Source organism: Schistocerca cancellata, chromosome 3 (genome assembly GCF_023864275.1).
Source record: "Schistocerca cancellata isolate TAMUIC-IGC-003103 chromosome 3, iqSchCanc2.1, whole genome shotgun sequence".
Taxonomy (NCBI): domain Eukaryota; kingdom Metazoa; phylum Arthropoda; class Insecta; order Orthoptera; family Acrididae; genus Schistocerca; species Schistocerca cancellata.
In genome coordinates, this window is record NC_064628.1 from 395,958,474 (window position 1) to 395,976,439 (window position 17,966).

Here is a 17,966-nt window from a genome sequence, read left to right on the forward strand (position 1 = left end):
AGATGTGATGGAATTAAAATAACTGATGGAGGTAATTAGATTGGGAAATGGGACACTAAATGTAGCAGACGAAGTTTGCTGTTTGGGTAGCAAAATAGCTGAAGTTGACTGGGGATATAAAGGACAGACTCGACAGAAGAAAGCGTTGTTGAAAAATAGAAATTTGTTGTCATCGAATATAAATAGATTGGGAAGCTTTTTTTGGAAGTATTTGTTCGGAGTTCAAACGTTATGTAGAAGTGAAACGTGTGACGTAAACAGCAGGATAGGAGGAGAATGGTAGCTTTTCAAATGTGGTTCTACAGAAGAATGGTGAAAATTGTATGGCGTGGTCAGTAGAGACAGAGCTACTGAAAACTTACTTATCATGTCGGAGAGGTATGAAATTTAGGGTAAAACATTACTAAAAGAAGATATGTTTTGATAGGACGCAACAGAGATATCAAGCAATAATCAGTTTGGTAGTGAGGGGAAGTGTTTTTTTTGGGGGGGGGGTTAAATGTGGTAGAAGGGGCCAAGGCTCTTAGCACACGTGCAGGCTCCAGACATGAAGAGGCTCGCACAGGAAGGGCAAGTGTGGGGAGGTGTGCATCAGGCCAGACTGGGCCTGGTATGCAGGGCATGACACAGAATAGTGTCATGCAGAGGCTGCTCACTGTGATGGCATAAACTGTCACCAGCACACCGGTCGGCAAAGATGTAGTGCGGAGATCAGTAGTAGGCTCTGGGTGCCTATCACGACGAGAGAGGCCAGAGACACATGACAAGCAACAAACCTCCAACGCCCTGCCGACAGCACGTATTTAGGCCACCGCCGCTGACCGGAGGGCCTCAATGACTCGCTGAATCTTCCAGTTTGGCGTCTATCGGAACACTTGAGGAGCGGCTCAATTCACATCACAGGCTACGACAGTACACAGCGACCAGATTAGTGACTATAGCAAGATTATGTGTTTTGTCTGCAAGAGGACTGTTACTGATGAGCTTATACCACAGCACATGGACTCTATTCGAGTACATGCTCTCCGGGTCATGTGAATAAAGAACCGTGTTTATCCACATGTGCATTTGTGCTATAGAAAGAGGATACTGGCCACCCTTAACAACGTCCTCTCCCTTGCTTCCTTACGGTACAAGACTCTACACTCACTCACCGGCAGAGAGGTCGAACCTGACTGTGGCGGGGCTGAAGGGCACGAGGGCGTCGGCGATCAGCGAGTGGCCCGTAGGGCGCGGCCAGAGGGCGCCGTAGGGCCCGCAGGTGAGGCGGCACAGCTCGTGAGAGGGCCAGGGCGGCCGCAGCCGGTGGGCGCTCCGCTGGACCACCGTCTCCTCCAGCTCCGCGTCCAGCCGCGGGTCCGGGGGAGCCTCGCTGCGCACGCACAGCCCCGAGTCGCACGTCCACTGCCACCTGCGAGGCAGAGCACCAGCGTCAGTCCTCCCTCCATCTGGAGTCCACTATCTGCACACGACAATGGGTGTCCAGAGTTGACCCTCCTCCAACGAATCCCAAACTCACCGTTCTCATCTGACGAGTCAGAAGCCCAGTCCACCGTGACAACTCCCTCCGTCCCAACCCCTCAGCTGAAGTCCATCGTACTATCCCTGCAAAGCAACTCTCTTTTCCAACACCCTCGTCCTCATCCGGCATCCTCGTAGGGGCCCAGTCTGTCTTCCACGTCAATGTGACAGGCATCTATTTCCACAACCTGTCGCACTTCATCTTCATCATCTTTCTATCCTACATACAATGGTCGTCGTGACGTGTGAGAGTTGTATCTTAAGCCTATGCATTGAGTCTAGGTGACTGTAATGGGTGTTTAGTGTGTAGCGTGGTGTCATGTTTGTGTTGTATGTTAATGAGGGAAGGGAGAGGGTCAAACATAGTGCCAACACACGGTCTACTTTCCTAGAATAGTCGATGGACAGCGCCAGGTGCCTCACTTGATAAGAAACTGAAGAAAGCTTTTCAATTTAATCAGATGATCAGAAAGTTTACAGCACCACCTCTCCTACCTTTGTCGACCAAATATTGGTGGTGAACTTTCCTCTCTCCGCCAGAATTCGAACCGGAGTACATCCATTTCTTTGTTTTTAGCACACAAAAATGTCTTTGTTATTTGGCACATTAAAAAGTTTCACTTCTTTCCACAGTAAGTAGCATTTCTTTCCTTTGTAGGTTAGAGCTGCTGAATCATCAGTACCAGCAGTTTGATACTCATCATCATCATCATCATCATCATCATCATCATCTTCTTCTTCTTCTTCTTGTATTTATGATGTGGTTATTATTTTTAGTATGTGGCTAAAGCTTTCCGGGTGTTTGGCATGTGTCGTGATTTTTCAGTGTTCGTTTTTAAGAAATAAGGAGAATAATCATGGAATGGTGCTGCTTGGTAATGTGTTATACAGGGTGTTAGCGGTATAACTATAGATATTGTGATCATTGGTATCTTAATATCTACCCACTTCAGCATGTTAATTGTTTTTTTCTCCATGTCTAACAGCTTTCCCTCAACCACATGACATAATTTACTACCTGATGTTTTCTGCACGGCCGTAATTGCATCGCCAGGCGGACTACACGTGTCATTATAACCTATCGTTTTGCGTCCATGCGTCCACACTTCAAAACCCGAATTATTGCCCAGGGAAAAATAAGCATTAACGGCTTGCTTTCGCCACATGTAATTGGAGGTACTGACCAACCTAAAACATACTGCTCCTAATAGCTATAATTATTAGTATCCAAATGAAGTAAATACTGACGTCATGTTGTTCAGTACACTGTCCGCAGTCACCAATAAACATATCTTGCCTTATACCCCTTGCAAGGTGAACTCGTTGACTAGTTTTATTTTCTGCTCATTTACTCATGGCTTGGAATGCAGCTGTATGTTGGCTCTAACTTTGATCAACTGTTAATGGTACACCTTCCTCTAGAATTACTTTTCCTCAACTGTAGTTGTCGATACCAGTAGTATTTTTCGAGTTTTGGACAGATCAGTATTATCTCAGTTGCTTTTCTGAAAACTTTCATATAATTTTGACACATTATGTTATATTTCAAGCTAAAATTTATAAAAAGGCATTACTTTACAAAATACTTTAGTTCCAATGTTGTAATCGAGTACTCGTTCTGAATGTTCAGTTTTTTTTTTTAGAAACATTTGAAACAACGAATTAATGGCACGCTTAAAACTTCTACTATTAAGTACTCAATCCTGTACTGGTTACTATCTTCATTTCTGGATTCCTTTATGAAATAATAATCGAAATTAATAGAAATTCATTTGTCAAGCAAAATTGCAAACCTTTTCCGTAGATTGTGAGAGTCATAAGCATGCTTCTGATGCGATCGGACGTGTTTTTGTATTTTGTGTGAACAATGTAATTTCGACTTTGTTAACGTGAAAAATCAAAAGACTGTATGATACACTAAAATGTGAAAAAATATATTTACGAAAAACAAAAATTCTGCAGCAACATCATCAAATTTATTTGGATCAGTCCAACCGTAAGGACCTAAAATGTGACATTTTCAGCTTCAAGAATCAGACCCCTGGACAAGAAGAACTGGAGATAGCTCTACATGACGAGCTAAGTAAACTAGAAAGTTTATTGTAATCTTCGCTCCTCTCAAATCTTGATAAAAGACTAATGTAGACAATAGATGGAATTAGGAAGGAGGGGGGAGATTACAAACTACACAGAGCCAAGCTGGTTCTTGAAAAATTAACGTACTGTACGTTATTAAGGATGGTCGGAAAATTTCAAAATCTATTTTCTCGAGAATTTTTGAGAATTTCATCTAACTGCTTTGGGCCATTCATATTTGAGTTCTGAACTTTACATTACCATAGATATAAAAAAAAATTACAAAAGTCCGACAGCAGGGTGGCCTCCTTGTCAGAATGATGTCAATTTGACTGCCCGAGACATTTCTCGGGGGTAAATGAGACGATGGGCTCATCTCCCTCTCTTCCTCCTGGTGCTATGGGGAACGAAACGTTGCACTCCTACCGCCGGTTCACGGATTCGGTGCCGTAAACATCATCTCTTTACAAGTTAATAACTGAGTTATTTGTTTTAACCTACGTGGTTCCCTGTTATCTACTTTCCTTCAACGATAACCCTGCAAATTCGATCTGTTTTGGTTCAGATTAAGTGATTTGGCGCCCATCTTTCGTTAAATAGGTGACATGGCAGAGGGTCCATTACACAATTGGCACCAAGTGTGATGCAGGGAACAGTAGTCACTGCGATACTTATAGAACTTCAAGGAGAGAACACAGCAACAACCTTTTTAAAATGACAATTAAGTCGAACTTTGTTAATCGCTAGATATAAATTTCGTGGATTTAGATATAGCCTTGCAAGAAAAATGTTGTCATTTGGTATGAGGGATACCTTTTAAGTTGTTACGAGAACACGTAACAAAAACGCCTGCGGTTTGTTATTTCTTAAAATATTCGCGCTTAAAATTTATAAACTTTTTTGAATATAAGCACAGGCAATACTGACCAGTCGCTTTTGAAGTATTTTCGTACGTCTGCTGTATCCAGCGGGGTGCAGATGCTCCATGCAGTACACGAGTGTCATTAGGGTTGCCGGCTGCGCAGGCGTTAAACGACCCAGACTACGTACTGTTACAGCCCAAGTCCCGGTCCAGCCTACTGTGCATCGCTTGCCACAAGGGCGGAAATTCAACGTTGCTCGGTATCATTCCGCACGGTGGGTATGTATGTGAGCTGCTATACTGTGAGACTACAATTTTTTGAGTGATAATTCGCAAGTTGCAACGCTAGTAACCTCGATATTGAGCGCCCGTAAGCTCCTCCTCCTTCAAATAAGATGCACGTACTTTTAACAGTCATTTTCTAAAAGTAGCAGCAACACTAGAATTAAATGGTTCAGTTGAAGTAACAAGCGAGTACAGTAAAAACAGCATTCCACGAAACTTTAAGCAACCGGAAATAGTACCAGCATCCATAACTGAAATTAACAGAGTTATAAAAATTCTAAAAGAAAAGGCTCGTATGGTATTGATGGAATTTCAAAGAGAATTCTGAAAATTTGGTCTAACTTAAAAAGTCGTGTCCTTTGTGACGTACGCAAAGCATCAGTGGCACAGGAATTTTCTAGACAGTTTAAAATACCGCTTAGAAGAAAGATGACAAGAAAGTTTTAAATGATTATGCTCCAGTTTCCTTAAAAACGTCTTTTTCCAAAATATTCCAGAAAGTAAAGGACAGAAGAGTAATCGTACTTTTAAGTAAAAGCAGTCGATTTAAAACATCACAGTTCGCATTCCAGACGGGTTGCTCAATAGAGAATGTTATTCACATGTTAAGCGACCAACTATTACAAACCTTAAACACTGAAATATTGCCAGTTGCTATTTTTGTGATTTTTCCAAGACGTTCGATTGTGTAGATTATGTTACTCTCTTGGAAAAACTTAAGTTTTATGGAGCTGATACCTTTACACTCAACTGATTTGAATAATACTTAATAAAGTGAATGCAAAACATCATGCTGAATAATTAAGGCAATGTTGGAAAGGTAGAAAATTTTAGTGACTTAGGTGAAATCACAAAGCGAGTCCCACAAGGATCAATTCATTCTTTGTTTGTTGAGTACCTTTATACAAGGGAACGTAACTCACTCTTATTCGTTTTACAAGGAATTATTAAGTGGTTCTCTGAAAATGGACTATCCTAAATGTTACGGCGTGAAGTCAAGCGCCTGCATGCCAGTCGGGAACGATAGCGAAAAGATGACTGTGAGAAGACGTCAGCCAATCGCGCGCTGACCGACCTGTCTCCAGGACGAGAACGCGACAGCAGTGGGCCCTATGCAAAGAGGACATAGGTTGAGCGTAACGGTATCATTTCCATAAAACTTAAGTTTCTCCAAGATAGTAACATAATCTAAACAATCGAAAGTCTTGGAAAAACCACAAAAGTAGCAACTGGCAATATTTCAGTATTTAAGGTTTGTAATACTTGGTCGCTTAACATGCGAGTAGCATTTTCTATTCAGCAACCCTTCTGGAATGCGAACTGCGATGTTTTAAATGAATTGTTTTTACTTAAAAGTACGATTACTCTTCTGTCCATTTCTTTCTGGAATATTTTGGAAAAAGACGTTTTAAAGGAAACTGGACTGGTGACGACCCAGTTCTATAGCAGCGTCAACTCTGGCCACTTCTTTTATACTATCTATGTAGCCAAGACTTGGGACAGTTTATACTGAAAAAGATTGATCATTTTGTATTTCGCCCTTTGCTTCCGACACATCTGTGTAATTACAAAAGTTACTGTACGTCTTCTTTTTGTAATAAAACTCACTAGAACGACCGGTTTGAATGTTTGTCTAGCGAACCGAGTAAGCAGGCTTCCTAGAATTGTTCAAATGGCTCTGAGCACTGTGGGACTTAATTTCAGAGGTCATCAGTCCCCTAGAAGTTAGAACTACTTAAACCTAACTAACCTAAGGACATCACACACATCCATGCCCGAGGCAGGATTCGAACCTGCGACCGTAGCGGTCGTGCGGTTCCAGACTGTAGCGCCTAGAACCGCTCGGCCACCCCGGCCGACAGGCTTCCTAGACGCCGCACTTAAATGAGAAAAAAGCCTTGTTTTTATGTTTACTTGCATGACTAGGACTACAAAACAACGTGTTCATAAACATTAACGCTAATCCTGAGTACACACTCGTATCTTGTAAACTGACTCGTTCCACACAATTTCTATAAAACAATGGTGCAGATAATCTGTGGAACATGAAACTAATTAATTAGGTAATTAAGTAGCGGGGCCCAACAGAGGGTACAGACTCCGTGTAGCACGAGGGACTACAGTACGTCAGTAACACACGGAGTCCCAACACAAGACGTGAGACAACCTTCCAAGTACAAGCCGCAGACTGAGTGCCGTCAAGTCGGCCCGTCACCGGCGGAGTACAGTAAGGCCAGATTCTACATCCGTTGTGCACAGTACATATCTCCACAACATCACGGGTGAAGCTAGTCTCATACGCTGACGATACAGCCTTGTGCATCGAGAACCTAAATACACAGATACTGCAACGGAGACTTAGACGTCAATAAATCAACTCGGCGTCTGGGAAACAAAACGATGTCTAGCTTTCAACTCAAACAAGACGCAGGTCATCATTACGGAGAGGTTAGTGCCAGCACCTCTGTCAGACGTCATAGTCTGAGCGACAGCCGCGAACTGGGCGGCATCTGCCCGACTCTTCGGTGTGATGACGGACATACTTCTGACGTGGCGCCAGCGCACACACGACGTACGCGACGGGGGCCTCGGACCACTCAGGACCAACTGGTTCTCAACTCACTCTCTACGCTGCCTCACACACCTATCTTGCTATCAACAAGTGCCTCATATGAAATCTCCTCGAGTACTTAACGGTTGTTTCGGGCAATGCTGCCGATGCGACAGTATGGGCACCCACACTATCGCAAGCCAGCACCCATCATTACGTTAGAAATAGTGATGTAATTTCCAGAAAACGATATGAAGATGAACCTGAAAAGGTTCGAAAACTGGTTCATGGAATAATAAATAACTATTAAAAATAGTGACTAATTCCAATTGTATGTATTTACATTCAGTTAACAGTAACGGGTTCTAAAACATCCGTAATGGAAAAGCTTACTTATTCAAAAGAGGAGTCTGCGACTGGCTTTCCAGCTTCCTTGGGACTACATCATTGCGAGAACTGCTCCTACAGGCCGACGTACGGCTGCTGAAAGAAACGTATCGAAGAACTGCAAGAAATTTCTACGGAGGCGTGCTGAAAAATAATGCCACCGAATATTTTATTTAAAATTCTTAAGCCTTTTTAAATACACTGAAGAGCGAAAGAAATTGGTAGACCTGCCTAATATCGTGTAGGGCCCCTGCGATCACACATAAGTGCCGCAACACGACGTGGCATGGACTCGACAAATGTCTGAAATACTGCTGGAGGTAATTGAAACCAAGAATCCTGCAGGGCTGCCCATAAATCCGTAAGAGTACCGGCGGGAGGGGGGGGGGAGGTGGAGGTCTCTTTTGAACAGCACGTTGCAAGGCATCTCAGAGACGCTCAATAATGTTCATGTCTGTGGAGTTGGTGGCTAGTGGAAGTGTTTAAACTCAGAAGAGTGTTCCTAAAGCCACTGTGTAACAATTCTGGACATGTCGGGTGTCGCATTGTCCAGCTGGAATTGCTCAAATCCGTGGCAATGAACAGTGGACATGAATGGATGCAGGTGATCAGAAATGATACTTACGTAGTGTCACTGTCAGAGTCGTATCTAAAGGTATCATGGGTCCCATATCACTCCAGCTGCACACGCCCCACATTAATATAGAGCCTCCTACTGTTGGGATGCAGGGTCCGTGGATTCATGAGGTTGTCTCCACACCCGTACACGTCCGTCCGCTAGATACGATTTGAAACGAGACTCGTTCGACCAGGCAACATGTTTCCAGTCATCAACAGTCCAATGTCGGTGTTAACGGGCCCAGGCGAGGCGTAAGGCTTTGTGTCGTGCAGTCACCAAGGATACACGAGTGGGTCTTCGACTCCAAAAGCCCATATCGATGATGTTTCGTTGAATGGTTCGCACACTGACACTTATTAATGGCCCAGCTTTTGAAATCTGCAGCAATTTGCGGAAGTGTTGCACTCCTGTCACATTGAACGATTCTCTTCAGTCGTCGCTGGTCTCGTTCTTGCAGGCTCTTTTCTCGGCCGCAGCGCTGTCGGACATTTGATGTTTTACCGGATTCCTGACATTCAGGGTATACTCGTGAAATGTTTATACGGGAAAATCCCCACTTCATCGTTACGTCGGAGATACTGTCTCCCATCGCTCGTGCGCCCGCTATAACATCACATCCAAACTCAAATCTTGTTAACCTGCCATTGTAGCAGCAGTAACCGATCTAACAACTGCGCCGAACACTTGTTGACTTATATGGGCCGGCCGAAGTGGCCGTGCGGTTAAAGGCGCTGCAGTCTGGAACCGCAGGTTCGAATCCTGCCTCGGGCATGGATGTTTGTGATGTCCTTAGGTTAGTTAGGTTTAACTAGTTCTAAGTTCTAGGGGACTAATGACCTCAGCAGTTGAGTCCCATAGTGCTCAGAGCCATTTGAACCATTTGACTTATATGGACGTTGCCAACAGCTGCGCCGTATTCTGCCTGTTTACATATCTCTGTATTTGAAAACACATGCCTGTACAAGTTTCTTTGGCGCTTCAGTGTACATCCGAAATGGATATGGTCGGTGTTATACAGTATTGTGTGCATTTTTAGCACTATTATGTTGGCACCACTCAATACGATATCTTGAGGGCACAACAGCGGCTTGAGGTGATGGAAAACACTGTGCGACAAATTACACTACTGGCCATTAAAATTGCTACACCACGAAGATGACGTGCTACAGACGCGAAATTTAACCGACAGGAAGAAGATGCTGTAATATGCAAATGATTAGCTTTTCAGAGCATTCACACAAGGTTGGCGCCGGTGGCGACACATACAACGTGCTGACATGAGGAACCTTTCCAACCGATTTCACATACACAAGCAGCAGTTGAGCGGCTTTGCCTGGCTAAACGTTATCGTGATGCCTCGTGTAAGGAGGAGAAATGCTTACCATCACTTTTCCGACTTTGATAAAGGTCGAATAGTAGCGAATTGCGATTGCGGTTTATCGTATCGCGACATTGCTGCTCGCGTTGGTCGAGGTCCAATGACTGTTAGCAGAATATGGAGTCGATGGGTCCAGGAGGGTAATACGGAACGCCGTGCTGGATCCCAACGGCCTCGTATCACTAGCAGTCGAGATGACAGGCATCTTATCCTCATGGCTGTAACGGATCGTGCAGCCACGTCTCAATCCCTGATTCAACAGATGGGGACGTTTGCAAGACAACAACCATCTCCACGAACAGTTCGACGACGTTTTCAGCAAAATGGACTATCAGCTCGGAGACTTTGGCTGCGGTCACCCTTGACGTTGCATCACAGACAGGAGCGCCTGCGATGGTGTACTCAACGACGAACCTGGGTGCACGAATGGCAAAACGTTATTTTTTCGGATGAATCCAGGTTCTGTTTACAGCATCATGATAGTCGCATCCATGTTTGGCGTCATCGCGGTGAACGCACATTGGAAGCATGTATACGCCATACTGAGGTATCACCTGGCGTGATGGTATGAGGTGCCATTGGTTACAGGTCTCGGTCGCCTCTTGTTCGCATTGACGTCAATGTGAACAGCAGACGTTACATTTCAGATGTGTTCCGACCGGTGGCTCTACCCTTCATTCGATCCCCGCGAAAACCTACATTTCAGCAGGATAATGCACGACCACATTTGCAGGTCCTGTACGGGCCTTTCTGGATACAGAAAATGTTCGACTGCTGCCCTGGCCAGCACATTCTCCAGATCTCTCACCAATTGAAAACGTCTGGTCAATGGTAGCCGAGTAACTGGCTCGTCACAACACACCAGTCACTACTCTTGATGAACTGTGGGATCGTGTTGAAGCTGCATGGGCAGCTGTACCTGTACACGCCATCCAAGCTCTGTTTGACTCAATGCCCAGGTGTATCAAGGCCGTTATTACGGCCAGAGGTGGTTGTTCTGGGTACTGATTTCTCAGGATTTATGCACCCAAATTACGTGAAAATGTAATCACATGTCAGTTCTAGTATAATATATTTGTCCAATGAGTACCCGTTTATCATCTGCATTTCTTCTTGGTGTAGCAATTTTAATGGCCACTAGTGTAGGTAAACACGAGATGTGAGACTTAAATCAATTGGCTTTACGCGTCAGATAATCAATTGTTTGAGCTGCTCTGTGACGACTGCAGTTGCCGCAACGTTTAGAGTCGGTTTTCCGATTTCATCGACGACTACCAGACAACTGCCAGAGAAACAACTGCGCACCGTTCAGCATCAACCACTTGCGGACGCCATAAATCGGCGGCCGCGACACGTCCAGTGTGGGCTCAGCGTGCCTCGCCTCGCCACCGGCCCACTCACTCAGCCGGACTGCAGAGCCGACGGCCGAGCCCGCGCACTCCCTCGGCCGACCTCGGTCCACATGTCGCGGCCCTCTTCCTACGCGCCGGCAGCCACGCCTCACGACGGCTGCTCCGGTGTTTGCGCGAGGCGTGAGGAATGCGGGCGTGCTGGGCTGGAGCGCGGGGCTACCGTACCAGCTGCTGTGGCCGCGAGACGGACCCGGAGCGCGGTGGCAAGGGCAGGCGAAAACGGGCGACCCGCGACCGGATGCTCCACTCTTTCAGCGCTTCTGCTTGTAATCAGGCCAGAGGAAGTAAAGACTGCTTCACTAGAAATTTTCTGCGGCAATTTCCAAGCCTTCTTTTATTTCAAAACACGTAACATCCGCTGTTTATACAACCTTCGTGTTTGGTTCAAATGGTTCAAATGGCTCTGAGCACTATGCAACTGAACTTCTGAGGTCATCAGTCCCCGAGAACTTAGAACTAATTAAACCTAACCACCCTAAGTACAGCACACACACCCATGCCCGAGGCAGGATTCGAACCTGCGCCGTAGCGGTCGCTCAGCTCCAGACTGTAGCTCCTAGAACCGCACGGCCACTTTGGCCGGCCAACCTTCGTGTTTGTACTTTCAACATAGAGGGTGATTCAAAAGTAACTGTACAGACGTCGTGGACGTAATGTATACACCAGAATAAGAATAAAATGTTAAGTGGACTTGTACGTGAATAGCTGTCAAAAAATCGACTTTTTTAATTTTGTCTTAAAAATTCTCTGCAGTTTTGTGAACGGAAAAAGGTCACTTCCAGGAAAATGGACCACAGAAAGTACAAAAATTAGAGGAATTTTTAAAAAAAGTGGCTGCACCTTGTAATGGTACTTGAATTACGTAACCATTACGGCACCTCACCTCAACCTCTCGATACCAGCAATATTCTACTGTGTTTCTGTAAAATAGTTTACATATTTCTGTGCCGGCCGGAGTGGCCAAGCGGTTCTAGGCGCTACAGTCTAGAACCGCGCTACCACTACCGTCGCAGGTTCGAATTCTGCCTCGGGCATGGATGTGTGTGATGTCTTTAGGTTAGTTAGGTTTAAGTAGTTCTAAGTTCTAGGGGACTGATGACCTCAGTAGTTAAGTTCCATAGTGCTCAGAGCCATTTGAACCATATTTCTGTGACAACATTCAGATTTGATTTCATTAATGTAGAGGTACTTCGATACATCGATATGTATATATTGCAATGATATTATTCTTATGTGTATTCTTTCTTTTGTCACTATGATCATTGACGTACTTGTAACTCTGATTTTTGGGCGCGTAAGCGGTTATTAGAGAGTCAAGCTTTGGTCGTCATGTTAAAAAGACGGAAATTGTAGTCAGTTTATGAAATGTGAACTTTAACAGTGAGGAAGATATTTTCAAGTATGTTTTATATTGTGAAGTGATGTTTTGGAACGAGTTACGTGATACTGCACAAAAGTAATAAAAGAGAAGTGTAACTTAAATTCGTAGTGCTGATTACTTTTTTACATCACCATTGTCCTAACTTGCAAAAGTTTATTCTTCAAGAATGGTTTATGAAACACATCTATAAAACTTTTGAATATCGCAGAATAACACAGAATATCGCATCACTACCTAGATTTTCGACGATTGAGCCATGAGTTCACAACGAGACCAGCGTGGGAAACACGAAAAGATGAGTGCCTAGTTTATCCTTTATTTCAAGAAATGACTTTATTTACTGTGCTCTAATGACACCTGACACATAATATAACTTTGTTGTTGCCCGAAAATGCAATATTTAGCAGCGTGAGCAACACTACAATCATAATTAATTTTTGACTTTTGTTGTGGTAGTGTTGTTAGAACCTTCCAAGACGTTCCTATGGCACACAGTTAGCTCTGTTACAAATACAGTTTTGCTCTCATTTGTGTTCGTTTTTATGACTTTTTTGCCCCTCAAGTTCGCTAACCTGCGAAAGATTTACAGTTGCTTACCTTTTGTTTTTACAGGGAGTTTAGTCATTGTTCACTGTAGTTTTTGGCGCGAATATTTTGTTTACAACGAAGTAATTGTGTGCGTGAGTTTCTTATTGTACGCGTGGGTTTCTTATTTCGCTAGAAAACAATGGGAAGCATTAAGAAGTTCGGTGTTAAACGACGTAAATCGGTTCACCAAACGGATTAACTCCGCTAATACTGAAATACAACGAGATACATCACTTGAATCAGCTTCAACTACTCCAAGCGCTTCGAAGCTGAAACTAGAATATTTGGACAATGGGCTCGACAATACTAAAGCTGATAATTTAGAGACGCCAACTATTGATTCAAGTTGTGTTATTGTTGAACCCTCTGCTGTCTCTGAACTAATAAATAAAGCTTTACAGTGTAAGGAATGTGGCAATATTGGTGTGACGGTAGTTGAGGAGATATGTGCTAGAAGAGGTTGTGCATCAAAATTAGGAATTGTTCGTAATTTTTGTGATATAAGCCAATGTGGTTATACTTGTGGCGTAACTAAACAGAGAGTGTACAACACAAACATTAAAGTTGCTTACGCTGTGAGGTGTATAGGCAAAGGGTACAGAAGTGCACAAATTTTCTTTGCTGTTGTGGACTTACCTCTCCCTACAAGGTTTGACAGGTACAATAAAATTATTCTAACAGACTTTAGAACAAGTAGCAAATGATAGTATGAAAAATGCTGTTCATGGAAGTGTAGACATGAATGACAGCAATATATGTATGCCTCGAGGCCTGGATGCATCCTGGCAACGAAGAACGCACAGTTCCCTACATGGCGTAGTGACAGCTACGTCCTTGGACAATGGTAAAGTCATTGATGTGGAATGTATTACCGAGTACTGTCATGGTTGTACTAGTGGAATTGAAGTCTTAATGTTTGACTAATTTTATTGGCTATAGTGGAGGCATGCAATCTGAAGGTGTTGTGAAGCTATTTCACAGGTCATTGGAGAAATATGGTGTGATGTACATCTTACTTAGGACATGGAGACTCAAAAGGGTACCAAAAAGTTTGTGAATCCAAACTTTATACTGACACAAAAATTGCAAAAATGGAATATCTATTGGCCTTGTCCAGCAAATATTGCTGTGAAGGTATTTGAGGAGATATGTGCTAGAAGAGGTTGTGCATCAAAATTAAGAATTGTTTGTAATTTTTGTGATATAAGCGAATGTGGTTATACTTGTGGCGTAACTAAACAGAACGTGTACAACACAAATATTAAACTTCCTTATGCTATGAGGTGTATAGGTGAAGGGTACAGAAGTGCACAAATTTTCTGTGTTTTTGTTGACTTACATCCCGCTACAAGGTATGACGGGCAACAAGACTGAAGAACTTGAAGAGAAATTTGAAGGGAAACAAATTGGCTGATGGTAAGTGCATTAGTGGACGTGGTCGGATTACAGACGAGGAAAAGACACATTGCAGTATTATTATGGACAAGCCATAAGACAAATTAAAAATGACCTTGAGGGAATGAAAAACCAAGTGTGGGCTACCTTCTTTCATGAATCTTCAACTTGAAACAAGACGAATATGGACCTGGGATGCATTAGTGACATGCAGGTTTAGTAGAAAAAGCAAGTTTTAACTGTAACTTGAATTTCCCGAAAGTTAAATTATTTCATGTTCTATTACACTTTCGCTAAAAACTATTAAAGATAGAAAGCTGATATTTTATATATTGCCTTAAAACACGCTCAACTAAAAAGTAGACTACTCTTGTGACAGCTTTGAAGATAAAATACTTTTTTGAAGAAAAACCCTGAATTCATCTCCAAAATTTTTGATAATCATACTTTAAAATTTTTTTATCACAATTTATGACAGCATTATCTTTTCAACAGTCTGCTTTAAAGATAACAGTGTAAAGAATCATGTTACACTGTCTAGAAAACTGACAACTTTTCAAGATTTCCGCTGGTATTCATGGGCCAGTCCCCTTAAAGAAAGTTTTGTCTGAAATTGCTTTATTTCAGAGTTAAGCAGTAGAGTAGGGGTCAAAAGTGCAGCACAAACAACCCGAAATTAATTCTTCTCAAAAAGCAACGACACGAAAGGCTCTGAGCACTATGGGACTTAACATCGATGGTCATCAGTCCCCCCTTTCTTTTATTGAACAAACGGAGAGTGTATATATATATATATATATATATATATATATATATATATATATATATATATATATATATATATATATATATAGAAAGCAACAGTTCTTCAAGGTACCAATTAAACATATACAAATGAGTGCTGGGTAAACAAATTATTAGAATAACACTAAATACAACAAAATATAACACATCCTGTTTTCTTTGTTTTTTTTTTAATAATTTGTATTGAACAAACTAAAAGTACATATATATTCACTATGCAAGAGTACTTCAAGGTACCATTTAAACATATACAAATGACTGTTAGTTAAACAAAAAAAATATTAAAAAGAAAAACATTAAATACAACAAAAATAACATATTCTGTCTTCTTCCTTTTTTTTCTTTAATTTTTTTTTTTGTCGATGCATGAGAACGTGGTTAAGAGTGTTGCATCATGTGACAGGTAGGCATGGTACACTCCAACTTTGAGGGGGGTCAAGGAAGACGCTGCGGAGATAACCGGCAAAAGTTTGTCGGTAAGATGATTTTCGGGTGAGGGTGCTATGCGCTGTCACAACTTTGTACCAGAAGTCAAGGACTGTATGCGGACCACTCTGAAAGAGGTATTCTAAAGCCTGTCCTCGAAACCAGATGAGGGCATGGTGCTTAGCAAGAGGGTAGTGAAATGTCTGGGGCAACAACAGGAAATCCGGGGTTACTGTCGTTGGCGGGGCACGGAGGTAAAAGCCCACGATTCGTTGGATGAGGAGCCATACGTTTTGTTTCAGGGGGCACGTAAGACGGTGCTCGTCGGTGTCTTCGAGCTGACAGTCAGGGCAGAGTGGGGAGGTGGCCAGTCCTATGCGATGAAGTCGACTATTAGTCGGGAATTTTCCATAGACTAAAATATACCAGAGTGCAGACACAGACGACGAGTGCATGCACACACCCCCAAACCGTGCGCCAATGAATGTCAGGATGCTGTAGCACCATGGGGTCGCAAGGGTTGGACTGCATAGACAAACGATAATAATCTTTTGTACGTGGAGGACAGGTGACTGGAAGATCGGCCCGAACGTAGCTGAGTTCTATGAAACAGTTGGCGACGTGGTACAATAATGGAGAAATAGGTGCCACATTGATCGGTGGATCGAGAGACGCTGGTCGGAGGACATCTAAGAGACTGCGTGTTAAGGACGGGACCGGCCCCTGCCAGTGTCGCAACAGAGTGTGGACAAAGAGTGCCCTAGATCATGCCCGCACGTTGACGAGTCCGAGGCCACCTTTTGCAGGAGGCAGTGTTAGAGTGTTGTAGCGGACTTTGAAAAGTGCCCTTGCTGACACGAAATATCCAAAGGCTGATTGGATGCGGCGGCCAAGGAGTAACGGCATTGGGAGGATCTGGGCGACGTGTACCAGTTTAGGGGCGACATACATGTTGACATAGGACACACGTTGGAGTTGGTTTAAGTTACGGTGCACTTGACCGCGGACACGGTGCCGAATCGACTGCAAAAGCCGCCGGTAAGCCAGGGCCAGTGTGCGGTGTGTGGAGCTCGTAAATTCGATACCCAAGTAACGAAGGGTGGCACTGACTGGGAGTGGGGTCGGCACCATAGCCGGGAGGCCGCGCCCAATGTGCATCATAGTCGATTTACGGACATTAAGAATGCTACCAGAAAGACGTCCACACTGGTGGATCCATTGGATGGCGTCATTGAGTTCCGTGGAGGAGCAGGTGAGAAAGAGGAGATCGTCCGTATAAGCCCTACAGTGAAAGGTGTAGTCACGCAAAGTGAGGCCCTGCAGTCTAGAGGTAAGTCCAGTGAAGAGGGGCTCAAGTGCAATGGCATATAGTAAAGTAGACATAGGGCATCCTTGACGCACAGAGCGGCGTATAGGAATCGGTCCTACAAGCCTCCCATTGACTTGTACCATCAAGACCGCGGGAAGTAGTAACCGGCGAATGGCATCGACAAAAAGTAATGGGAACCCCATACGTGTCGCCACCATGAGGAGGAATGGGTGTCGAACGCGATCAAAGGCACTCGTGAAGTCGACGGATACCAGTGCTGCACGAAGGCGACAAACCGACGCCAGTGCAATGAGGTCACGGCATTCTCCTAGGGCTGTTTGTAAGGTGGCCCCACAACCACGTGCAGTCTGCTCAGGTGAAAGGACCGTAGGTAAGACGGGGCGTATGCGCGCTGCTAAGAGGCGTGCATAGATTTTATAGTCTGCATTCAGTAGTGTAAGGGGGCGATATGCAGAGACATGAGACCCTCTCTTCGGTTTAGGCACAGGTAGAAGAATGCCAGTGACGAATTCAGGTGGAATTGGGAAGGACGGAGTAAAGAGTTCCTGAATCATTTCCATCCAGCGAGGAAGCATTAACGTGGTGAACGCCCGGTAAAACTCCACCGGGAGACCATCTGGTCCGGGTGATTTGTTCTTGGCCCCTTTGTTGATCGCATCTACCACCTCTTCTGCGGTGATTGCAGACATCATGGACGTTGACTCCGCAACGGTGAGGGTCCGATCAGGGGAAGGACGGAGATCATCAGGAATAGGCGTCGCCATCGGTTCATCATCATAAAATTGGCGATAATGTTCAGCAAAGGCAGACACCACTGCCGCCTGTGTTGTGTGGTGAACACCATCGGAGGTCGTGATGTTGGGGACGAAAAGTCGACGTCGACGACGATGGTCGTATGCGGCATGGATTGTGGATGGGGTTTCGTCGTGGAGGAGGTCTTGTCGTCGGGAA

At 44.0% G+C, this 17,966-nt stretch overlaps 1 protein-coding gene across 1 annotated transcript in view; it reads right to left on the bottom strand.

Moving 5' to 3' along the window:
- Positions 1-17,966, bottom strand: part of LOC126175127 (chitooligosaccharidolytic beta-N-acetylglucosaminidase-like) — a 336,523-nt gene that overhangs the window by 105,716 nt on the left and 212,841 nt on the right. The window contains exon 3 of the mRNA XM_049921680.1: positions 1,155-1,411. Coding sequence (XP_049777637.1) covers positions 1,155-1,411 — 257 coding nt within the window. The remainder of the gene's footprint in view (positions 1-1,154; positions 1,412-17,966) is intronic.